Source organism: Colossoma macropomum, unplaced genomic scaffold (assembly GCF_904425465.1).
Source record: "Colossoma macropomum unplaced genomic scaffold, Colossoma_macropomum, whole genome shotgun sequence".
Classification (NCBI taxonomy): Eukaryota; Metazoa; Chordata; class Actinopteri; order Characiformes; family Serrasalmidae; genus Colossoma; species Colossoma macropomum.
The window spans coordinates 27,120,675-27,147,718 of NW_023494785.1; the positions used below are offsets into that span (position 1 = coordinate 27,120,675).

General features: G+C 39.3%; 1 protein-coding gene across 2 annotated transcripts in view; it reads right to left on the bottom strand.

Annotated features, from left to right (window-relative positions):
- si:ch211-276f18.2 (glucose-fructose oxidoreductase domain-containing protein 1) overlaps positions 1-23,259 on the bottom strand; it is a 44,218-nt gene extending 20,959 nt beyond the window's left edge. The window contains exon 1 of one of the 2 annotated variants that reach the window (XM_036589268.1): positions 22,474-23,259. In XM_036589268.1, coding sequence (XP_036445161.1) covers positions 22,474-22,726 — 253 coding nt within the window. In that variant the 5' untranslated portion in view covers positions 22,727-23,259. Of the gene's footprint in view, positions 1-2,301; positions 2,674-22,473 lie in introns of those variants that run through there. The other variant, XM_036589277.1, reaches the window with a different exon arrangement.
- Positions 23,260-27,044: the final 3,785 nt, after the last annotated feature.

The window sequence follows — 27,044 nt, forward strand, 5'->3', positions numbered from 1 at the left end:
GCTTTCCACCATGCAGTATTTTGATGAAGTAAGGGATCTTTTACTTTTCATTTTGGCACATTTTTCCCATCATTGTTTAAACACAATCTTATGCGTGCACAGAATTTCACTCTTTTCACTATTATGAATGCCTTTAAATGAGGTATATACATTTAACGTACTGCAGTTTCATTTTATTGTGTGGCCTTTTTTAATCAGCAAAGTAATCCATGACTTACTTAGTTATTAATAGAACTGATAAACCAGCAGTCCCATCTGTAAACAAATTACTTTTCAAAAACCCTAAGCACCAAAATACACAAAATGTGCAGAAGGTTGTTTTCATGAATTCTTACTAATGTATGGTTGCTGAGTGTGTCATAAAATGTATTTTGCTAGGATGAGGCAAAAGCATGATCTAGTTTGAAAAGAGAATTACAGTCCCATCTGGAGCCTCTGCTTATGTTCTTGCGATCTAAACAAATCCTGATAACTCATGTTAACGATGCCAATCTGATTAAAGGACCGGTTTGGAAGGGAAACGCCAAAAATCAGATCTAGGTGTATCTTTTCATCAGCTTAACACAATGGCCACCACTTCCATATTCCAAGAATAAATGGGCAGAAAGCCATGCTGGAAACCGGTCAGACATCATGTTAATGATGCCTACCTCAGATTCTGTCTCAAGTATTTACTTTTTGAAGGTAAAAGGCACAGACAAGTGCCTGGGTTACACAGTAGCCATTCAGAGCTGTGCAGTGGTAATTAATACCAATGCAATACACTAGTTCTACACTAAGGACACACGATATGGCAAAATTATGAAGTTACAATGCTTGAAGACATGGTCACGAGTATGTATTACAATAAAAAGCCCCAGCAAAACAGTAGCACAACTTTCTTTCTTAAAAAATAAACAAGAATTAAAATGAGTGAATTCACTAATTTATTTAACATTACTAAACAATACATTAAAAATAAAAATGTAATTAATATAAAATTTTATATATTAAAAATAAATAAAAAAACAAAGAAAGGATGTATAATATACAATAATTCAGCCAGACAATCGTCCGTGACTAGAGCCTGTGCCAGTGTAAGACGCAAAGGTTGAAGTAGTGCAGGGCAGAGACACTGTATATGTGCAGATCTGATATGCTATTTCAGGTCAGGAGGAGTTGAGAGCTCTTGCATCACAGCAAGGCATGTGTGTGTGGGATGTCAAAAAGGCAATGACTCAATAAAATCATAGACACTCCTCAAATTCTCAGAGTTGAGTTATTTACTCTGACTTGACTGTTGGATGTGACAAAACATTTGGCTCACACTTCCTTCAAGCACAACGTTCCACAGGGAATTAAAAATCAAAATGTAATGTTTGACACTCCTTAAACCCAGAGTAGATCCTCCTACGGATCAGACCAAGTTAACAAGATAAGGAAAACAAGACAATCCAGCCAACCCTGTTTTCTGTCTCACTGGCCCAGGCAAAGCAGCCTGTGGAGAGGTCCAAATACAGGACAATGAAGAAAACACTAGCTATTGGCTGCTGACATCTCCAGCTAAAAGTCATTAGAATTAGCATCCCAATGTAGCCACTCTCAATGGTGATGTATGAGTTCATCACTAAGGCTCCAGCAATGTTTGTTTAACTGATCCAAAAGAAGGACCCAGATGGACCCAAACCAAAAGGCCATGTCTGCTGTGGTGTGGAAAGGAAAAAAAAAGCAAAACATTTGTTAAAAGTTGGTTTCTCTCTGGCTCATCTGGGACAACCTAAGAGTTGTGTATTGCAGTGCTAGCAACAGCTTCATAAAAAATAATCTAAATCCAAGTAAGTAGGTCAGTTATGCTCTTATGGGAACACAGTATGCATGTACAAAGTTTGTCCTGTGAATTACTTTCTGATGCCCAAATAAATGACCACTGCATTTCACCAACATTCTCTTCTTTTGATGTAAACTGGGCAGTCCTAATCTTGGGCAGCGCTTAAGTAAGCAGTACCCTCATCCATCACAAGGCTGACGTGGCCTGTCTCTTTAAAAAACTGTGTTCTCCCAGTATCTCTCTATTCAGCCAGAAAAACTGAGCAAGTGAAAGCTAACAACCAAGCATAACTGAGCTATCAAGCTAGCTCATCTGTCTGTCTGCCTATTGGTGGTTCAGTCATTCGAGCAACTGGTCATGACGGTATTTTGTCTGTTCATTCATTTATTTGTTCATTCATTCACCCGCCTGTCCATCCAATCAGCCATGCCAGTATTCTATATGCATGCATTCTTTGTAAGCACTTCTAGAGGTAAAGTGACTAGGAAACTTACCTTCTTTAAGATGTCATCATATAAAAGGTAAAAGATGTTTTTATTGAGCTGTGAACACAGTGGGGTCTACAATACCACCTGTATATACCTTCCTTTCATTTCTCCCACTTGTGCTGTTGTGTTTAGTTATGCTTCAGTCATATAGCAGGCTGGGACTGTTAGACTGTGGGATGTGTTGGGAATATTAAGCCACGCCCAGACAGCTCTCAGACAGGCCTGTTCAACGTATTTCATTTCTATTTTTTATTATTTAAACTTTGATGAATGTTTAACGTGACACTCAATATTTGGTATAATTTGTAATATTTTAAAGTCAAAGTTGATTTATACAGCACTTTTACAACAGGCGTTGCCACAAAGCAGTCAAAGCCCCCATGAGCAAGCCAATAGCGACAGTGGCAAAGCTTACTCTACAAAGGTTTTGGAGTGAATCTGGGCCAAAGGGCTACAATAGAAAAGAGGATCAACGAGGACAAAACATTTCACCTCTTTCTGACAAACACAACAATTCCAGAAAGCAACCATTCTATCCAGAGCTCAGGTACTCACATATCTAACACTGAGCTCCTCCTGGGAGCCACGTTTCTAACCTTCTGGAAGGCTCCGTGACATATTTGAATGGCAGATGACTGAGAGAGCATCCATTTGCATTTGGCCTTCATGAAAGGCCTGGATGCCTCAAACTCCATTAGTTTTAATGAGAAGCCCTTAGTCAGGGCGATGTCCATTAGCATCACTTAGTGGGGTCTGTTAGCTCACTAATGCCCCCAACAGAGCCTCTAAAAATCCTATGGCATACAGTGAAGCAACATTTACAGTGTATTTTCCAGAGTATGCAGTATATTCAGTAACACAATGATTGGTGGTTCTACTGCAACACTGTATTTCTCCAGCACATGTATGTTAAGGGTGGGCGATATGGCAAAAGCATCATCTCACAATACTTCGAGAGATTTTCACAATACATGATAGATATCACAATATTCGAACATACAGACACAATGCACTAGTAGAGGCAAATTTAAGAACTGCCATCAAAAACTGGTACTGGTACTGGGTACAATGATTTTTATTCAGCATTTTACATATTGCGCTGCACTAAATGCAATTAAACAATCATGCTCTCCTTTTAATTAAACATGCAGTTGGTCAGCGTTCTTTAAGTATGTACAATATCCACAAAACACCCACTACAGCATATTGTCACAATTACAAAAATGATCTTAATAATGATATCTTATTGCGCACTGCTAATGTACATGTGGTAATTTCATTACAAGTTTTCACCTCAGTCATTGAAGAGCAGTCACCAGTCCTTCTCTTTGTTGCTCCTGCATTCTGTAATAAACTGCCATGGCCTGTCATTCTCCTACACGCTCCTCTTTGAAGCACAACAAAAGGCAGTGATTTCATCTCAAGGTAGCACATGTACTATGCAGCCACCCTGCCTCTCGGGACCAATTACCCACTCTCCTACACTCGCCATGGTAGGACACACCATAAAGCGACGGCTGGTGTGTATTAACACGACGAGTACAAAGCAATAATACATCAGACAGACCAGTAAAAGAACGAAAATGTATAAATGATCACAACTGAATACATCATTATCCAGGAACCACAACCTTTTTTCATGCAAATGAGAGGGCAGTGAACAGGCACTATATAAATCAATGATGAGCATGGGCCACGAGCGGGTCCCTCTAATTAATGCCATACATGAATGTCAAGACAATTATAGTTAATGGTAATTTGCGGCTGATGTATTAACAGTTATGCCAGTGTCAGTCTCTAGCTGTATATATGACACCAGTAAGTTGTCCCAGTGGGCACCTGATTTGTCTCCATTCTCTGCTTTACAAAGAAAAGCACAGTGTTTAGTGGCACATGCCTCATTACTGTGTCCTATCCTAGCCAAGTACCTTTGAGCTACAAACCTGAACAGGGTCAGTCCCAGGATACCGGGCGCAGAGCAGTACTTGCAGTGCTCCGTCAGCACTCTGAGGTTTGCAGACTGCCCACTGGCTTCACGGGCCTACTCAACATGACATTACATAATAACACAGACATGGAAACTACTGGAAAATGTAGGCAGGGGAGGAAATCTCTTACCTCAATTCGATTCGATTTGGATTCCTTAGGAAAAGATTCAATGCATTTATCCGCAATTTGATTATTTTGGTGTGATTCACAATTGTTTTCAACTAAATGCACTGAACTAAAGAAATTACGCAGTAGTGGAATATAAACAATATCAAACAATACTTCATGCTTTTTCCCCAGATTATTACTTTTGAAAACAGTCTAAGAATTTTATGTTGGTCAACAATAAGCACAAACTTTATTACGTTATGCCATGTTTACATTCCAAAAAAGTGATTCAAATGATTCCATTTTTACACTCATAATAAGACAAACCGAAATCTTCCCGACAGAAGCAGATAAATGTCACCATACTGATCCAAACACAATAGGATGGTTTACATACTTATTAAGAGTTACTAAACTTACATCCTGAATATCAGATTCAGGGTCGGTTCTTGCAACAACACTGTCAACTGTAGCAACACAACAAATCTCGTGCTGATTAAATATGATATAGACACAGTGTTCCCAAACGCAGCTGTCCTCCGCGCTCCCTGGCAAATTCAGTTCACTGCGTGCCTCGAGCATGTGAGTCACGTTCCAATCCTAATCTCATTTTTTCCTGATGTGATGATGCGGCAGAAAGCAGAACACAGTGACAGCCATAGATATGTTCTGTAGGGTGGATTCCAGGAGAAGGAATATAAGGAATATCTATGGTGAATTTTCTCACATTGTTTTGGCTATGGCATGACACTATAAGTCATATCATGAATGAAGTTATGATTATTCTAATAAAGTGTAATGTGCTTTTCTTTCACAGTGAACAACTGTCATTCATTGCTATAATGGATGAAATAATAATATATAGTTCCTAATAAGCTTGGGCAATAATGTAATTTAGACAAAGGATTATTGTCTTCAGAATTCTCACAATAAACAATCATGACTCACATTCAGTGACAAAGTACCACATGTGAGTGTTACAGAGCCTTATGCTATAGCCTGCATTTGCCTTCTAGTATTTTATAATATTACTTAACAATTTATAATGTAGTAGTTTGGCAATACTTTGGTTTCCAACCAAATGAACATGGAGAAACACTAAACATAAACAGTGTTTGTTATATGCTGTCTGTGGAAAAAAAAACAACAAAACAAATAGTGGAAATACTATACATCATCCAGCTCAATGAGCTAAAAAGGGAGAGGTGTCATTTGCATGTATCCTAGCATTATTTGCCAGACTGAAACTGTGCTATGTTCTTTCCAAGTAGCGTTCAATGTATGTATGTGTGAAATTATTGAGTTGCCAGTGTTCTGTGTGTACAGCCTCTATTGTATACATTTTACCAGCCATTGAAAAGAATAACTGAACAAATGGAATGGTTCAATAAAAGTAAAGCAATATAAAATTATGTGGCACGTGAAAGAGTAAAAGAAGGAACAATAAATTACATACTCACTTTTAATGATCGTGACATTCAATAATATAAATATTCAGCACAAGGTTACTCCTAATACTGCAAAAAAGCAAGAAAATCTAGCAATATTATGAAGAGTTCACTCATCAATAATTATAAACAAGCATACATTTCCACACTACAACAGTCTATCCAACCTAGTGTTATACCCCTCACTCGACTCTAGTGTATTAGTTCAATACCTGCCAACTGAATCATTTTTTCTACGTTTTCTAGGGACACAGAATGAATCAACACTTGTGTTTTCTTCCTCAAGATCAACACAGTGTCAAACTTCTGGCAGATTCCTCTCCCAGATCAGAAAACATATTTAGTTATGTTTTGACTTACACGCAGAAAAGAAAGACCATCAGTAAAATCATCTGACTCTGGCTAGGCCAAACTTGCCTCACTTGTGAAATGCAGAATCTCTCTGTGATGGCAGGAGAGCCAGAGCCAGTAATCCGGAGTGTTGTCAGTACATGCACGAGTGAATGAAGAGTAGCCGATGTAATGAAGACAGACACCTTCATTGACTCACAGCGACGATGTGTAAAGTCAAAAACAGCCGAGGGCTAACGCTCTTCTTGCTTATTCATGATGAGATAAACTACCTCTACCCAGAGCATGTACAAAGAACAAGCCAAAACAAAAACATGCTTGGCTAAGAACGCAGAGAGACGGAGCTGGCAGACTGGAAGGGGCTATCATAGAATTCAGGGTCACTGAACAGAGTGAGTGAGAGAAAGAAAGCAAGAGGAAGTATGGGGGAGATGATATCTTGGCCACAGGCCCCACTCATCTCCTTTTAGAATAAGATGTGACACTCATTCAGAGGGTGATCTGAACTTGTGGCATTGACAGACATGATGATATGACAGTGACACTGCTTTATGGGGACTTTCCAAAATGACCAATAACCATGAGAACCATGAGACATGTTGTACCATGGAACCTAAGACAGCCACAGTCATCCACAAGTCTCATATATATATAATTTTTTTTTATATACATATAATTGTATTATGAAATAGAACAGCTGTTAATTCTTTAATGGTACGGTCAAAAAAATCTGCCTTTAATCTACTCTTCTTGTTTGGTAATAGGGCTCTGCAGTGCTGTTGTCACATTTGTTTTGATTTGTAAAGGAGTAACAAAGGCAGATATTGATTTGTCAGACAAAACAAATCAATAATAGGCTCTTAGCAATCTGAATTCTGTTCTGAATGTAAGTGCACACTCAAAACTATCCCATCCAACAATAAAGGAAGCACTGTGATTCTTTTATGTAGTGATATAAAACATGATGACACAAAACTCTTCAATACCACATGCTGATTCATGTTACTGTGCCTAGCATGGGCATGCACACATCGTAACTACTGTGGAGGCAGATTTTAATGTGTTAAAATGGACAAAGTCAAAACCTCTGGATGTATTGCTGACAATATGTTGGATACAACAGGGTTAAGGAGAGACTGTTACACACAAATGCATGTAAATTTGCATATCTTATGCAATGCCTTGCATTCTTTAACTAAGTTACCTAACTACAATAGAGAAAAAAGCAATATGTTACACTAGAATGACAAGTCTAAATCCTAGTTAATAAATCTGAAACTACACTTTAAAAAGTATTAATGTAACAAAATCATCAACCTTATTACGAGGGATACACTGATACCATTTTTTTCAGACCGAGTACGAGTACAGCAGTGAGTTTTTAGTACTGGATGACACAGAGTCCGATACCACACTGAGTAATCTAATTAGAATTAAGTATGTGTTAGTGTAAATGAGTGCAATGTGCCTTAACAGTTAGATCATTAAAATCTAGCTGACTTTAAATGAAGTGCATTAGTTAACTATGCTGCATTAGTTACGTTTGATGGGGTAGTGCTGCAGTGGAGAAGAGTGGGCAGAAAAGCGCTTCTGTAAGCTGTAAGTAAAGTACAAGTCATAGTTTTGCTCCTCGCCTCTCTCTTTCAACAACAGTCTCTGTAACACAGTGACAGCAGGAATCACATCAGATGCTAAAGCATCTAAAAAGCTCACATTTTGAGTTTTGTGTCTTGTTGGGATTTATTTTGTTTGGCTGACTGAGCTGTAGTTGAATGTCCTCTAAAGACAGATATTCACTGTGTGATTTTAGAAATCTTGTTCTTTGGTGACTCGTGTTGTACATTTGAATAGACCATCGTGTACAGAAAAAGCCTAATATTTATACGTGAAACGCAGCCACTGCAGACAACTCAAGCAAAGCTGTTTCATTCAAAATAACCTGCTGCGCTGAGGACAGAGCAAAGAGAAACTGAGCAGCTAACACTGAAGCTAAAGCAGGCAGCGACCATGGTAGGACAGTACTCTGTTAGAAATAAAGGTGCTATGCAGGTACATTTTTTGTTCATCAAGGTACAAACAATGTAAATGTTCCCTCAAAGGTACAACAGTTTTAAGGTCCAGTTGTGTACCTTAAATAAGTTTTTCCAGGTGAAAATATGCGTTTGTACCTTTTCATAACCTAATGTTTAAAACAGAGCAATAAAATAAAAAGCCTGTAGACGAGACGGGGTGTGTGGAGTCAATACAAGTCAATATAATTTCAATTTCATACCTCACAATTGTATTCAGTCAAACAGAGTACAGTCTGCATAGTGGGAATCTGGTAGAAATTGACAACTTTGTTCTCCTCCATTTAGTTGACCTGCGTATCTCCAACCGTATTGGGGAAGCAGCTGTGATTCTGCCTGTGTGTGCGTTTAAAAATGGGCACACAGTGTATTCCTGGTGGATATCTGCCAAGGCGGAATGTTTAAAGTGACCAGTAACTTTGTGTCCGACTGTGGCGGAGTCAGTAACTCTTCTCTGCGTGAGCACAGTCTCACTCACTTTTTTCATTAGCGCAGCAGTGTACACTCGGCTTACAACACAGCAGGTATCGGAATGCTGGTATCAGTGAATTTTCATGAGTACGAGTAAATGAGAGTGATAACAGCCCAATATCCGATATTATATTTGTTGGGTTATTCACTAAACACAGTGAAATCTCAGCAAGACCTTATTTCTAAAAAGTATCTGTAACCACTGAAAAAATGTGTTGGGTGAAATGTTACATAGAAAATTAGACAGATAGACAGAAATCTATTAATCGCTTTAAGGGAAAATCATAAGCCACTGACCATCAGATCCAGAATTACTAAAATATAAAACAATACAGACTATACAAAACAGGCAGATCATAATATGACCATTCATGACACCAATTATCAGTAGAAAAGCACCCCAATAAAAAAAATCACAAACATCTAAAAAGCTGTTGACCACTGAAGGAACAAATACCTCCTCTTTCTTTTGAACAATATATCATCAACATTTTCTCACTCAGTGAACTCACTGTGTAGTGGATGAGGTTCTAACCCCAGGCATGTATGCAGTTTTGCCTTTGTTCTCTTCTCCAATATGCCCTCTAAACAGTTTAAAGTTAAGCCAATAGCAACACCAGCTTTTCCAATCGATTTATTTGTCCTGGCATTCACTGAGATTATTCCACCCCCAACAAAGCACAGCATAAAAAAGGACACTATACAACAACACCTTGAAAAAAAACATCAAACTACCTCAATTTCCCAGTACACATCAAATCAGACAGATTCTTCGTTTGAACTGAGTAGGCCTAGCTTGATTGAACTTTATTTAAAGTCAGCACAAATTGAAAATCATTATGCATTATACTTGTGTACCTTGTGTACCCTGGCGTATGGGATGTAAGGTGAGATGTTTAATATTTTCTTCTCCTCCCTGTGGTGCATGATGATGCAATCAAAAATCAGAAGATGCTTTAGAGGTGGGCAAAAGTCATGACATTTTGAATGCAAGATGATGGAAACAAGTTGATCTTTGAAATAATATGATATGATGAATTATGCTTAATATGACCAGTGTGACAGTGTAACAAGATAAAAAAAAGTAAAAATATATAGTACTTATTCTGTAGCACTAGCAAGTTACCCAGCACTGCTCTCCTAAGAGGTCAATTCTAGATATGTATGCTTCAAAGACTGTCATATTAGATAGTCTTTATCTCCCTCACTCACTGGTGTTTCACAGAGCTGTGTGTTTCATTTCCATGACTGTTTTCAGGGTATGCAAAGTACATTGTTTGCCTAGGCCAGCCTACAGTCTCCTTTATCTTCATTCTAGCAGCTGTGTGAGAGCTGGTCAAAGGCCACTGTGAGAAGCCTGACACAGCCACGTTTGAATGACTGAGCACTTCTAGTTTGTTTTGCTCCTTTAGGTTCGGTACTTATATGAAGGATAAGCTTGGTTGCTATTGTGGAACCCATGAAAGCTGGAATCAAGGCTGGTGCCTGTTTGGTACAATGAATAAAAACAAAAAAGTCAGGAAAAAACTGATGATATTTTGGAATTTATATTAACTGTCCTTAACAGGTCAGTGATGAAAAAACAAAAAGACAGAAATGTTATCCAATAAAACTAAAATATCATCATGTTGCACACCTCTATATCACACCTGATGAATCCAAACCCTCTTGAAACCAGGGGACCCAGCCTGTTGTCTGGAGAAGTGAAGTTTATTTCGTTGCACGCGAAGGTACCAGACACCCAACCAGCCCGTAAGACATTGGACTGATACAGTTTTATAGCTGGACTGATGCCAAGATTAGACCCAGCTTACACAGGACAAGTAACAGGTGTGACATGTAGGGTAAACACAAAATAGGCAGCCTAAAATACAACTTCAGCACATTCACACATAACACAGCACATTTCACAACAATAAATTCCTTCACACCATAAACTAAAAAAAAATCACTTAAATTATCAATAAATAAACAAATAAACAAATGGTAAACAGGTGATACTAATTACAATCACCTACATTACTGAATTCATTAAATACTATAGTGTGACTGCTGACTTGACATTATGAGCACGATGATTAGCTCATGCTTCATTCCTACTTCCCCTTAATTTAGTCATATTCCTCATGAACAACCTTTAAAATATATGACTGAGTGAGTCAGTGGGCTGACCAACGTTAAGCCAGAAATTCACAAACCATGAAGTTCTAGCTCAGTTCTAACTGAACTTCTATATAAGGGAGAACTGAAGTGAAGCGGAAGGATGTTATGGAGACGTGTGTGGTGGGGAAGATTAGACTAACATGCCTTATAAAGAGAGTGACTGTACAGCTATGAATTGTGCCCGTCTTCACCATTAGAGCTGCCACCACAGACAACTTCCTGCACCATGTGACATCATAGGCAGCGATGCAAGAGACTTCAGACAGCATTCTTTAGAATATCACTCACATCTCAGAGTGCAAACTGACACGAGCCACAGGAAATGTAAATCTGCTTGCTCATGCTACATGCTTTTCCCTGCGTTTCCCAATCATAACTCAATTAATATTAAATTCAATAAGACAAAGCAGCTCAAAATATGGCAGACTATTTTTATCTCTAATATGTGGACCAGCTTATGCGGATAGGAAATAATCTGATTATTATGAGTTGTTTACTTCCTGTGATGACAGCTAAGGCTAAACAAGAGGCAGATGACTCAAGCGTCCAATCAACATCTCTTTGTGAAAATGTTATGGCTCGGCCTCTGTGACTCCAGCTTTTGGCTACTGCTTTCCCTCAAGAGAAAGCACACACTGCATACTGAAAACTTAGGGATCAATAGATACTGATACATTCTATATAAATACAATGACTACCAATTTCACTACTAGAACAAAGAAACTCTTTACCAAACTGATAAATAATGTAATGTACATGACTGCTGGGCATCCTGCCTATGCTCTCATGAGTTTTGACTGGACAGCCAGCTTCACTGGTAAATCCCCAGCAGGCCAATTAGGAGATGTATGAATGGCATGCCATATGGATTGTCTCTTACTAATTACTGCAGTTTTAGCATTTTCACAAGACAGGTCTCACTCGCTTAATACCTGTGCAGCAGCTGGATTTATAATACCATTATGGGCTAATTTTTGTATGAGGAGTGGTTGTTTGGCCTCTTTCCCAAGTGTGAGCTTATGTGTTTTTCAGTGTAGTTATAAATTCATCTAAATGAACCCTTGGACCAAAAAAAAACTGTATGTGTGACATTTTTTTGTAAAAATCAGACAGGGTATTGTTTGATGACCTGTATTTACAATAAAGAGGTCACTAAAACAGACATAAAGCATAGTTTGGATTTTTTTTGTGAAATGTTGTTCAAAATAAAATATAAATACAAAATAACTGATAATCCTCAATGTCAATAACACTCAATGTCAAAAAGTTAGCAGACACCTTCTCGTCAAATGTTCCTTCTGCAGTCAAGGGTATTAATAGGGAGCCTTCTGCCCCTTTGCTGCAGTATCAGCCTCTACTCTTCTGGGAAGGCTTTTACACTAGATGTTGGAACATTGCTGTGAAGATTTGACTGCATTCAGCCACAAGAGCATTAGTGAGGTCAGGTGGTACTGATGTTGGATGATTAGACCACAAACCCCATTCCAACTCATTCTATAGGTATTGAATGGAGCTCCATCACTCCAAAAAGTGCAGTTCCACTGCTCCTCAGCCCAGTGCTGGGGTGGCTTTATACCCCTCTAGCTGATGCTTAGCATTGCGCATGGTGATCTTAGCTTCTTGCAAGCTAAGCTCAGGTCACCAAGGAGAGCTAATGAGAAACGAGTAAAGTCTTGTTGCTTCAGATTTTCTCCAGTCACAGTGACTCCAGGAGTACGACCTACTACTTTCTGTAAATGAAGCAGAGGAAACATTCCTGTTTCTACTGGAAACAGCTTTGCATAATCACACAATGCTATGCATTTAGCAAGCTACGTTAAAATGAGATGCAAATAGGCACTGCACCTTTCTGATGCCAAGTCAAATGAGGGCATTCAACCTTTTGAGCAGCTAATGAAAAATGTATAAAGAACAGCACAGCGAAGGAGGAAGACTAGCTTCCACTGCCTAGTGAGAGCCCTCCTTTCCTTAGGCCCACCAGCACGTAGGCTTCACTACCCAACCCAGGAATGCTCACTTGTCAGTGCTTTAGAGAAGGTAGGCTGAAAGAACTACGGCCAATTCATTTAGCGAACAAAGGCATTTTCACACAAACTTAAACTACAGCACTTTCTCTCTCTCTCACTCACTCTCTCAGCTATTAGCATATAAATAGCAGTCCAGAAGGCTTAAGACAGAGGGAACTCTAAAACAAATGGCAGCATTTACTAAAAGCATGGGAATGGCAGCATCATTCTCTGTCTCTCTGGTGGTCTCTTGATGGTGTCATATACGCTGATTCAATATGTCCAGTTAGATGAGTGGGTCACTCTACTGTTAGGCAAGAGGAGGTGAATGAAGATTTTGGGCAGAGTTACAGAGAAACTGAGGATTTGGGTTTGAGGATCAGTTACAGTTTTAGTCTGAATGGTTAGCCTGTATTCCCTGTCTGGTCCACAGTTGTTAACCCTTCTACAGTGTCCATTCCTGGATTTACTCTTCTCATTCAAATACACAGTTTTTCAATGCTGTTGTCACATTTACTTTGATGGGTAAAGAACATGTTCTTTCATGTTTGTCAAAACTACCAAGAAAACATACACACACACACATCATCTAAACCGCTTATCCTTCTGGTTCACGGGGGGTGCCGGAGCCTATCCCAGCTGTCACTGGGGGGAAGGCAGGATACACCCTGGACAGGTCGCTAGTCCATTGCAGGGCAAGAAAACATACAGTCATACGGAAATGTTTTGGCATCCAGGTCAAATTATATTTTGTTGATTTTCAAAGAGAAAATAAGTCAACTCATCCTCCACAGAGAACACACTTATGCACATTTGCTGAATTCAACATATTGGGAAAAAATTAAGACATAAAAGGTGCAAAAGTTCATTCACATTTCATGTTTTATGGTGTTTTCCCCAATATGTTAAATAAAAATTGTACAATAAAATTGGCATAACATGCCATATCCAGGTTTGGTCTTCATTTAGAAAATCAACAAAACATATAATCTGACTTGCTTATGACTATGAATAGGAATACACTTCTCATGTCACCTTTTATTTTTACTCTAGTTAAGCAAATAATAATAATAACAATAATAATAATATTAATAAGTGCTTAGTGACCTGAAACTATCACAGTGCATCCAACAACAGATGTAGCTTCTTTTATGCAGCGATGATACGCACAGTACTCCAGCTCTACATGCTGGTCCATTTCACTATGCCAAACATGGACACTCACATGTTTTAATTACTCTGGCAGCATATTTTAACAAGCTAAAGGGGATTTCACCAAAATCTAACACTGCATTACAGATGACAGGTCAAATAAGAAAGGGTTAAGCTCTGCCTCTTTCCCTCTTTGTGTCTCTGAGTGTAAGGTTTCAGTATAAGTCAAAGCAATCTTGAGGCAAACCCACATGACTAAAAATAACTTTGACATTTTTACTACTAAACTGAGTGTATATTCTAATTAACAAGCACACCATTGAGAAAGCAGTGCAGGGTGACAGCATTAACCTCCTGGAGCAGCCTGCAGTCCTGCAGTATATGGTCCACTTGTGTATGTTAGTTGGGAACAAAACCCAAAAAAATCTCATTGCCTGTCAGTAGCCCCAAGCATTTAACTAGACTATTGTCCATTTCTCATGAAGAGCACCATTATGGTCCTACAGTGCTTATCAATACTACAGCAGCAGCGTCTTCGCATGTTGTTGGTAAAACCTGACTTGAAAACATTACAGTTCTTGGTGCAGCACACAGATCAGCCCACCAGGGACTCAATCTATTCTTAGATCCCCCCTCCAGTCCGTATGAGCTGGTGTCTGTTCCTTCAGCATTGGCCACTGGCCAGCATGAAAGCTCAACCTGCCCAGGCTAGGAGACAGAAAGCCAGTCATATCAGACTGCAGAAATCAAAACATAACTGCAGACCCACTATCAGAAACTTTGCCTGTCTTTATGCAAAACAGTGATTGCATAAAACAGTGCAGCTGATTTGTAAACAATACAAAGACCTGGACTGCTTTACGTAGCATGTCTACATTTTCAGAACAAAAGCAGAAAAGCACAATTATAATATGTGCAAGACCTATGTTGAGTATGACACAAAGCATTAACTACAACTAAGAATAAGTTGCTGTTTCACATATCATCGTTTCTATAACAATAAATGAGAGCCCACTGGAGGAGGCTGAGGGGCATATCAGTGTTAGTGTCATTTTTTTCTAAACTGTATTAAAAAAAAGTTACACCCTTAAAAACTGAACTAATAAATAAGTATATAAACTCAATGTTTTTTCCCCAAAGTCTCCATGTCCCTGATAGGTATTTTTATACTCATACTACTGTTTATACTTGGTTTTGTTTGTTTACTTTTGTGTAAAATTGTAAAATATACACTTTAAATTTCTTTCTTGCACGAAACAAAACACACCGTTTCCCAGGAGCACTAAGATCATTGACTGAATGCTCTCTCTAATTATTACGAATTTTAGATTATGATACTTTTGGGAAATTTGCTCCTTACCTACACTCAAAAAACAATATACAAGCAGCTTCACATAATATATAAATCCAATTGAAATAAATAAATAAATAAATAATTGCTTAGCTGTTTATTATTCGCTGTACAGTTGTTATGAATCCAGTGAAGAGAATCTGCGCTCATGCCAAAGGAAAAAAAGAGACCAGCTGATACGAATATAGAAGTCTCCCTCCTGCTGTGCTCCTGTACGGCTGCCTGGAGACAGTCTATTTAGATCCGAGATGGGATGGGCAAATTAATTAGAAAATAACAAGATTTATTTGGGTGATCCAGATTCACCACACAGAGGAGAGAGATGAAATTTTACTCTTAATTTTGAAGAAAAAAAAAAAAATTCCCTCTGACTGAAACTTACACTGAGGGGCCTACCAACAGCACAAATGCTAAGATGTTATGACTAATAATGACTTGAGAACAACTTCAGAAAGATGCTGAGTCCTTATATAAGCTGGCTAATCAACCACAGAGGCAGGTCCTGTGGGCCCTTGTGCATGTTAATGTATTCTGGTAAAAAGGCATGTGCTCCAGAGAGCTGATTTTAAAGCAAGAACTGCATTAGAACCACTTTGATAGGCAGTTGTTTAAGAAATGCAATGTGCTTATGAAGGTTCTGGAGTCTCACACCACAAGGAATATTTTTTTTCACTAAACCTGCTGCCTCATTCTGTAGATGAAGCATCAGCTGCATCAGAACATCAGCTGTGATCTAAGTCTATTGGATGACATGAAGAGTAATTGAACTCCTTGCTTTCATTTAAAGCAGTGCTTTCTGTAGGCCAGGATACTGAAACGCATATCTCAGATTTGATACAATTTTTGATTCTGTGATCAAGATTTGATTAAATGTTTGATATTTTAAAAAAAGTCTTGAGCTCAGTACAGAGCTCATATACTCCACACATTGGTTTGGCTCAGATTAGTTTGCCACGCAAGCCTTCAAACTAAAACAAGACCCAAAGCCCAGTTATTTGAGTGTGGGTGTGTGCACAGAGTACCCCCCCCCCACTCTGATAGAAAGCACCCAGGTGCCTGGTTTGATCACTGATAGTGGTTTCCACATAAAACGGCAAATAAAAGAGCCTCAGAAATCGCATTAGTGATACAGATTTACAAATTATAATACACTTTCAAATGTTCATTTTCTTGATTCTGTTTCAGTACTGCATTGAAATCATCAAACTGTTAGCAACTACACTGCCATAATATGGCAGCGTGTGTCGCGTGGTTCTTTTACGTGGGGTAATAAAGTGGCAGAAAAATGTGAAGAGCACTGCACAGGCTTTTTTCCTCCCTGTTGCTAAGCAACAACAGTGTAATAACCATCAATCAGCTATGGTAGTAAGCTATTGTTTTCATGTGTATAGGCAAAAAGTACTACTACTATCAACTAGTATATGTGCTGCTGCTGGCAAAACAAGATAAACTAAAAAGGAAGCTGCTCATTAGGTCATGATTCAAGATGGAGAGCAAACACTAACCACTACTTAGGCTTAATCTGCATGGTCAGTGCAGAAAATGCTTGTGACCGCTTCAAGACCACTTCAACAGATGCAGCACAAAAACAGAGCAAAACCAGCAAAAAGTTTGTGCAAAAACAGTGTGTAAAACCCCAAAAAACACATACTGTGTGAACTCTCCCCATTAATACATGATAATGGCTGCCACTAAGGGACGCTGAATGCACTCATTGGCCACTTTTTTCCAATTTCCTCACACAGTGTCCAGCAGCATGGCTGCCCTGCTGTGCTGTTCATACCAGCCAATGCCTTCCATGCTCACATTCCTGGTTTGGGATAGCTGATCAGCTTATCGACGCACTGCACAAAGCAAACAGCCTAGCAGTGTGCAGATAATGACTGTCCCACACCCTGGAAAGGGGAAATTGATTTGCATCAGAGCTTCAGAACTTCAAAGTCATGCCTTCCATTGAGGTGCTACTATTCACTCTTTTGAGTGTCAGTACAGAATGACTTTCAAGATAAGGTAATGCGAGCGAGGATGATGGTAATGGTAACTATAAACACATAAAAATATTACAGCAATAATTGGTGTTAATGTGCCTGAGGTGGTGTTTGTTTTTTGAACATTTTCAGAACAAAAAAGTCCTGACTTTGTAGGAAAAACAGAAAAACAGTGGGGAACTACAAAGGCATGACCAGCAAAATGGTCCTGAATTTCTAAAGTACTTTCTACAAATCTACATGTGTAATTTTTTAAAACTGATTTTTTTTTTCTTTACTGAGTGAAAGGTTAGGTTTAGGGAAAGCTTAGAACATTTTTATTACATATTGGTGGTCAAATATACATACTGGGCTAAGCTTGGATGATGATGTAAATTTAGACAAAAGATTCTTGCCTGTAGATATATTGCAACAACTTGTATAATTATGCTCCCAAAACAGTTACAGTGGTATGCAAACGTTTGGGCACCCCTGGTCACTTCTGCACATTTTAAAGAACAGCAACTGCTTGTTTACCAAATTTAACATAACGGAAAAAATAATACATAAAATGTGACCTGAGCAGAAGTTATGTCCTATTTTAAACTGTATGTTTATTTTTTCCAATCTGTTAAACACAGCAAATAAACAGAATTTGTGCACTAAAATCTGCAGAAAAATGTCATATTTAGGTGTGTTCTCCGTAGAGGATGTGTTAACTTATTTTCACTTAGAAAATCAATAAAACTTGTATTTTGACCAGATGTGTGCCACATGCTAGCATTACAGAACCTTGTGCTATAGCTTGCATATCCCTGATGGTAATATAATGATCACATAATTACCAACTGGGCTTGCTTCTAATATTACTTTATATTATATTTTTTTTATATAATATAATTTTATTATATTATAATTTTAGAATATTATAATTTATAATGATAACTACATTTTGCAGATACGACATGTAACACTATTAACATGCACTGGCTCTCCGCTTTTCATTGGTTGAAAACCAAAACAGAACAAGAGCAGCATGCTGGCACCCTTCTTCTGGACAAGCTTGTCTGTTATTTTCACATTTGTATATTCCCCACCATTCTTTACCCAACTGAAAATCAACATTAAATGCATTATAATATGTGTGTAGATAATTAGTTGGTGGTGTTCTGTTTTTATAGCCTATAATTAGGTGCAATCTTTTCTATTGTATGCATTCTTATACTATTCCTACATTAGAATGACTGTACAAAGGGAATGATTATATAAAGGCGAAGCCAAGTGATAATTCTGTGCTATTCAATAATATCAATTACCAGCCCAAGGCTATATGGGACATATAAAAATCACCCCACATCCTGAGAATGTGTAAAAACCAATGGTTTTGTGTTTTGGAGGAGGTTAATAAAAACCAACGATGCCATTCTACAGCGTTACTGCAGTTACAACAATATAATGACTTCTATAGCCTTGATTTTATACTGCCAAAGCCTGAGCAAACTATGATGATGGTGAAATGAGCTAACAGCTCTCTAGATACAACCGTTTTGTATGAGAATATGTGTGCATGTGCAAAATAACACACCATAAATAGACAGTCATAATCCTCAGTCTAAGCAGTAACATAATACTGGGACAATAAAAATCCATTTTTTCTTTGAGAGATTTTTAAATCCATTTGCTCTTACACCTCAGCGTGACTGAAGCTTAGCTTCACAGTGAAGGCCATGTTTGCTCAGACTTGTAGACACAGACCTGTAACTGACACATTTATCGACAACAGTATTTTACAACGTGACTAGAGCAAACTTTGATTACCTACGCAGATAAACACTGAAAGTCCTTGCACTGTGACCAGTATTACAACGGTTTTATACCTTATTAACCTCAAGTTCAAATTCATCACATGCCCCATGATGTAGATTGTAAAATGACATAATCCCATTTATAACAAAATGCTATGCTGTTATATGCAGTCACCAGATTTGTAAGCAGAGGCCTCCTGTATAGTCAACACAAGGGGAGAGGGGGTCGTGATCAGTTTGAATGTTGATGCATTTCCACTCATTGGCTTCGTACCAGAAGGGTTATTTTTGGGTGATAGGCATGATCTCAGCCTCAAACATGAACCATTCTCAGAATCCTACAGTTATTTTCAATCATTACTGAACACCTGTGTCAGTCTGTCTGTCCATACACACTGCTGAAGGGACACTAGTGAGACAAAACATAAAGGTGCATGGCATAAAGAGGGAGCCTGAACTAATGCAAAGATTCTGTTAAAGCTCGGCCTGCAAGGGCATTTTTGCCATGAGCAATCTAGCATATATAATCCTATGTATTGTGGGTAAAACTAATAAAATTCAATATCACAGCATTTTCCAAGTATATCACAATATCAAACGTTCTTTAAACTAGCATTAAGAAAGTCAGCAACCCCTGCTTCCTAAGTGCTGCTAACCCGTGCTAAAAGCATGTCTTACAAAACTGACACAGCTTGTTTTGACTGAACTGTTTTGTTTTGTTTTCTTCTCTTAAAATAACACCAAACTGTTTTCTAAGGGTGCTTTTTCACACCTACCTTATTTGGTGCAGACCAATCAAAATTTCTTTTTAGATCAATTTGTTTTGACAGGGTGTGAATACTCCACCCATACTTGTGTGTGCACTATACAAATAAACCAAGGTCCAGCAAAAATTGACGGTCTCAGTCTGCTTCCAAGTAAACCCTGGTTCAGTTTGCTGCTGGTGGGAATGCATTATGATGGTCCATTAATAAGGGAATCTGACAACAGAGCATGATTTTATCCTGACTGGTTAAATTCAAACTGGTGCAAAATGAAACCAATCAATCATAAAGTAGAGATTGAGTGAAGTTTATTTTCATTACTCTTATTGAGATGTATATTGAATTAAGCATCTCTATTTTCGTGCAACACAACTGATATAATTATAAATTTTATCAAGAGTATATCTGAGGAATGGATTTGGATTTTATAGCATCATAGTCTAGTGAAAGTTAAAAACAAGACTGATACCTTTTGGCACTAATGGAGGCAAACATGAAAGTAGCAAAGTGCTTGTATCTCCACCAAATTTCTGGCCAAACAACACCCGGGTACATAATTTGGTGTGCAACTGAACCAACTGAAAAAGATACAATGTCACAAAAACCCAAACTCTGGGCCAGACTTGCAAACGAACTAGCAAATGAATCACATGTGAAAATAGCCTAAAACAATCTGAAGCACCCAACAAGCCACATTCATTTACAGCTGGGTGAAATGGCAAAAATGTAATATCCTTGCACTGTTTTGCTGATACACGATACATCACAATATATATTTTTCTGATACCTGATAAATTGAAAAAGACAAAGTTTAACATTTCACATGCCGTGCTGCAATGAGTCCAATAAAACAGGACTAACTACACTCTCATTGTAATCAAACATGACAATATCCACAACATGCTCAGAAAAGCATACAGTGACAGTGAATGTAGGCCCAGCTCTACATTTATTGCAGTTAACTGTTTTATCCTGGATATCAAGAGTACAGTGCACAAAACAGAATTAAAAACTAAAAACAAACTGCTTCATAACAGAGACGCCACTATATTGTGGGTAAAATATCATGAATATAACACTCATTATCTATCAAATACATCCCTAAAGTAACATCATGGCACATCAGTATTATGGTATAAGCAATATACTGCCCAGCACTTATCCAAGGTTAAATCGTTTTTTGAAATAAATGATAAACCGATTTAATCTATCTTGGTTAGCCCTTCGCTGCTGGAGATTGTATCTCCTCAACCCACCAAAACTGATGCTCAGAAATGGAGAAGAAGCATTAATTCACTTCTGAATAAAGTTTGGCCTGCAATGGACACCTGAGGTTTTGCCATAACAACTGATCAGTATATTAATCTGGCGCATAACTGTAATTCATTAGACAAAGAGCCATGACTTGCAGCACTACAAACATATCAGCCACAGCGACAAACCGGAAGGAGTAGGTGAGTTTCACCACACAGGATGTAGAATCGCACACGCCAATCATAAGAGGCCGTGAGATTAGCATGTGTCTTTAACCAGCATGGGTCTTTAGAAATGCTGTATATGCCACGTGACAGCAGTGTCTTCAAAACAGCTCTCTGATACTGATTCACACTTGAACTGTCCATGGTGGAACTGAGGGAGGAGGCCTCTGAACTGTATCAGTCTTCTCCTTTTCAGACACTTAAAACAGATTTTCCAACAAGAGAAGACCCTCTACAGTTTCTTATGGCTATACAAGGTTTGGCCTTTGTACTGCTGTTGTGAGAGAGGACCTGGAGCCACACCTAAGCTGCAACCAATCCACATTGACTAATACCTGGCAAATAGTACAAGATCAAACATGCATTCCTCTGTCAGGCAGGATATAAGTGAACAACTAAATGCTATTGAGTTACTAGACAACCTGAGATGAGTCTTAAATGGGTCTATGGTCATCTCACATTCTATTGTCTCTAGTTATCTAGCTATCTAAAACCTTCTCTCAACAAAAGTGGTTCACTGTCATCGCATAACTTTGAAAAATGTGACAAACACAGCAAAAAACTGTACTTTGTCATACCTAAAATACATAAAGAAGTAAATATAATGAAGATCAATTCATAAACGCTAAAAAAGCAGCACTCTGTCTTCTCAAAACTAAACAGAACCATAGCCACAGTGAAAACGTACGACTAAATAAATTCTTACAAAAATACCAAACATTTCTTCTGACATCTATAAATAAATAAGCAAATAAATAACTTACAGAAACATAAAACTGGTACAGTGTCTTCTCACAGCTATAAATAAACGCACCAAAATAGCACTGTTATCTTTTCATAACTACAAAAATAAATAAGAAAGAAATTATAAACATAACAAAAACTGCACTATATCCTGTCCTAACTAAAAACATCAAGAATGGGTAAAATATAAACTAAATATAAATACATAAATCTCAAACACACCATAAAGTGCACCCTGTCTTCTCATGGCTAAAACATCCAGAGCTGAGCAGCAGGCCCGCAGGTGGAGGCTGACGGAGGCGGATCACTCACCTAACGTCTTGACGGCGATCTGTCTGGTGAGGGGCGGGGGCAGGTTGATGCAGACCAGGTCCACATCCTGATGGAGGAGCACGTCGTCGATCCGGTTCGTGTAGAAGGGGACGTTCATCTCCTTGGCGAGTTCCTCGGCCTCCTCCTGGGTCCGTCCCCACAGAGCCTTGACGGAGAAGCCCTCGTTCTTCAGCAGCGGGATGATGACCCTGGCCGTCAGGCTGGTGCCGAACACGCCTACCCCGGGCAGCATGGCCTCACACCTCTCCCTCTCTCTCTCCTTTCCCCTTTATCTTCCTCTCTCTCTCCCTCTCTCGCCCGTCAGGTCAGGTCGGCCATCCACCTGCAGAGAGCGAGCCGCTGCCTCGCATTTTCACCAACACGAACAGCGCTGTCCGGCCTACAGAGCCATTTCTCTGGCCGCTTCAGACTCTCGTGGTCGAAAGACGATGGACAGGGAACCGCAGCAGCATCTCTCTCTCCCTCTCTCTCTCTCTGAGGCGAATGACACGGGCTGCTCGCGCGCTCGTTCACAGCTCCGTATCTCTCTACAGCTCACTCCTGAGGCGGGCTGACTGAAAAAGCGGAAATACAGCCAGTAATCCTCCGAAATGATCTCCGTTCAGAGAGTCGGCGGTGTCTCCGCTGTGTCTCCGAGCCGGACTGTGAGCTGATATCTCTCTCTGTGCGTTTCTGTCTGTTCGGCCTCCGTACACACACCGTCACACACACACACACACTCCCATACACACACGCACTGCAGCCAGCGCCGAGCAGCAGCTACGTCACACCCCGAGCTTGGCCCGCTCCCTGTTTAACCCCTGCGGGTGAGGAGCGAAGGAGAGCGGCAAACACCGCGGACCAGCCACAGTCTCTCCGTTAACTCTGTTTATCGCTCTCTACAACGGAAACGGCCACATTTTTGCGCTCAAACGTGCAGGTTTTTTAAACGTAATGACGGTTCACTGAATTGGCGCTGTAGCTTGTCTGTTTCAGCGAGGGCTGTTGCTACGATCGCCTAGACGTGACCACGCCCCTGGCAACAACAGGACCACGCCCCTCGACAACAACGTCATTCAAGGCTGACAAAAGTCACATAACCGTTTTTTTTTACATATTATTTCGCCCAAATGACTCGTTTTTGTGAACTTGTTTTGCATAATTTGAACTCGTAACGTACCGTTTTTGTATTGAAATTTCATGATGGATGGACCAACAGAAATGGCCCAAAATTACCATTTGTTTCTCCTGTAAACTTTCCATTTTGCAGAAAGGAGGTTTTGTTATATGGTTTTTTGTGCATTTGCGTTTGCACATGCCTCACCTTAGCACAATCATAGAGATGTAGTACTATGAAATGTTAATATGTTAATGTGAAATAAGTAAACAATTATCTGAAAATGACCAACATTTATTATAAAATGAATTTTGTTTAATTTGTTGGATACTGAATCTACCACAATCCTCCTCACAGTTGAGCTTTTGACTTTAAAAAAATATAGAAAATGCCAGTTTTTGTTATTTTTATGTTAACAGCATATTTTGAAAGCTGTGTTCTATCAACATCAAGTGACACCTGCACGTACCAATACTACCAGTACTGATCCTAATTTTTGTATCATAGAGATGAGAACTGTGACTACTAGCCAGTCGTATCAATGAGCAGTATCAATTGGTCAATAACATGTGCTTTTCACTAAAAGCTTTGTTTTCCCACCAAATAGTAATAACATAATACAGCTGAAGAATATAATCCTGCTTCAGTCCTAAGGTGAGCTCCATGTGTGTTGATCTAGTGCTGGAGGGTTCTAGGTACAAGTGACCACTGCTGTTCTGCCTTTGAGAAATGTGCTTAACCCTAAGCTTCTCTCATATCAGTGTATGCTTGCAGATGTTTCCAGGGCTGGTATAGTAGGAGTTAAAAAAATCAGAGACCAGGTCATTAGTCTTTGGTCATTGATCATTTAAACAATGGTAGGTCTACAAACTGCCCTCTGCTCCACATACCTGGTGGCTCCAGAGCCAGGGGTCCAAAGGTCAGAACAGGCCTAAGGTCACTTTGAAGCCAGGATTAGTGCAGCACTTTTGATTGATGCTTAATTCTGAAGAGAAAGTTAAACAAAAAAAAAACACACTCACTTTGTGAAATGCAGATGAGGAATGGATGGAGGAAGACAGATATGGCGAGACTGGTAGAGATAAGGATTAAAAGACAGACAGAGATACACTCAGCACACTCGAATATAAGAGCTTTGAAAGCTGTATTTGGTTTCCGAAATAGCTTTTTTATCCCAAGAACAACAAAGAACAAAACCGGAACAAAACCTTTTATTTCCAAAATGGTAACTTTACAGGAAAAGAAAAAATCTTCTTAACTTTTAACGTAAGTTGCTGTAAAATTGTTTTGGACCATTTCCATTAGTCCATTCATGAAAATTTAACACAACATAAAGGGCAGCTGGCATAGTCTGGGACATGTGAGTGGCATGTGAACACAATGCACAATGCAGCATCCAGAAAGGCATGCAGGAAGGTAGCTAGATACTAAGCCAAGGTTTGGCAGCTGTAGGTAGGAAGTGCAGTATCAGTGGTGTGAGATGAGGAAAGAAAGCGGAAGGAAGAGGTAAAAATACAGCTAAAGCCTTTTTTTCAGCGAGCCTAAAGAGTGCGTGCTGATTTTATTGAGAATTAGACCCTAAGATTAAGATAGTACACATAGGGAACAGGCTTTACACTAGAATTTGATTGCATTCAACCACAGGAGCATTAGTGAGCTCAGGTATTGATGTTGAGTGATTATTTCTGGATCACAAACTCCACTACAACTCATCCCAGAGGTACTGGATGCAGCTTCATCACTCCAGAGAACACAGTTCCACTGCTTCACAACGAAATGTTGGGGGGTTTATACCCCTCTAGTTGGCGCTGAGCATTGGGCATGGTAACTTTAGGCCAGGGGTGTGGACCTCCAGTCATGGAGGGCAGATGCTTGCACAGTTTGGTAGACTCTTCTGCTCAAACACAGATGATTCAACATTTAATTGCCAGGCTTAGGCATCGTGTTAGAACAGAGAAATCAGCAAACTGTGCTGGACTCCAGCCCTCAGTTCCCCACCCCTGCCGTAGGCTCGTGCGGCTTCTCTAGACCATCCCGTTTTATTGGCAGTGCTATGTAGAACCATGAACACTCAAATAACCCTTATTAAAGGGTTCTTTGCATCATGAAAGATTGATGGAGAATGTGCTATAGATGGTTCTACACTCTCAAAAAAGATGGTGCACAATTCTACAAGACCACACTGCACAGACCTTCATTTGAAGGCTCATGGGCTAGCCATAGTGCTGTCTTAACAAGTCCTAGTGTTTGATTTTCGTGTTTGAAGTCTATAAGTGGTCAGTTACTGTTTACAGGAGGGGAAAGCTGAAGAAATATCAGCATATTCTCCCAAATTATCACATCAAAACTTGATACAGATTGCATATTTAGATGATAGTCAAAACTGTACATATTTAAGATCTTTAGGCTTCTTAAACTAACACCAAGACTGCAGCCACCCCACTGTTTATCAATGGAGTTCCTAAACACACGATAAACCTGATAGCAAATATTGACTGAGTCATTGGTTGTGGCAAGATGGATCTCAGTGTCTATGGAATGGCATAGAGGGAAAAAGGAAACCCTCTCTCTGAGCTGGACACACAGATTGGTGGTATCCAGGCTTCTATGAGCTTGTCACTTTCCAAGGATTAGAAGAAACCATGAGAATGAGAAATATAGTGGCTATGGCACTAATTATGGAACAAACCTGCAAACCTGAGGAACAGAGAGGTTGGTTTACCTCTCTTTCCCAGCTTGATTTTCTCACCAGAGCAGGGTTTATGAACTGGCGCCACCTGGTGTAGCAGTCACACCACTCACATATAGAAAGATTTTACACAGACAGCTATAATGCCAGGTATGTTTTCTACACTGTTTATTCTACTTCACCGTTGTTATGGCATTAATAGTATATTATTAATTTTAATGTGCACTCATGAGTCATGTTCATTTAGGTACACTTACCTTATATCTACACTCACTGTCTATATTATCAGCTCCACTTTCCATATAGGTGCACTTCATAGTTCTATAATTACAGACTGCAGTGCATCTATTTCTCTGCATACTTTGTTAGCTTAACCCCGTTTTTCAGTGTTCAGAGCAGCTATTATTTGGCTGGTGGATTCTCAGCACTGCAGTGACACTGACGTGGTGATGTGTGTGTGTGCGTGTGCTGCACAGAGTGGATCAGACACAGCAGAGCATTGCCCTGCTGAAAAAACAGCCCAGAGCTGGGTGATCAGCCATACTGGTCTATGCTGGTTTTTTTCTAGCAGGGTGCTGGACTGAGAGTAGTCCACCAACCACAAATATCCAGCCAACAGTATCCAGTAGCCAGAAAACTGACCACTGATGAAGGACCAAAGGATGACTAACACAAACTGTGCAGCATGAGATGAGCCTGAAAGACCTGCTCAGCGGTGGTCCTGACAATTTATGAACAGAATAAAGAGGGTTAACAACTTAAGAG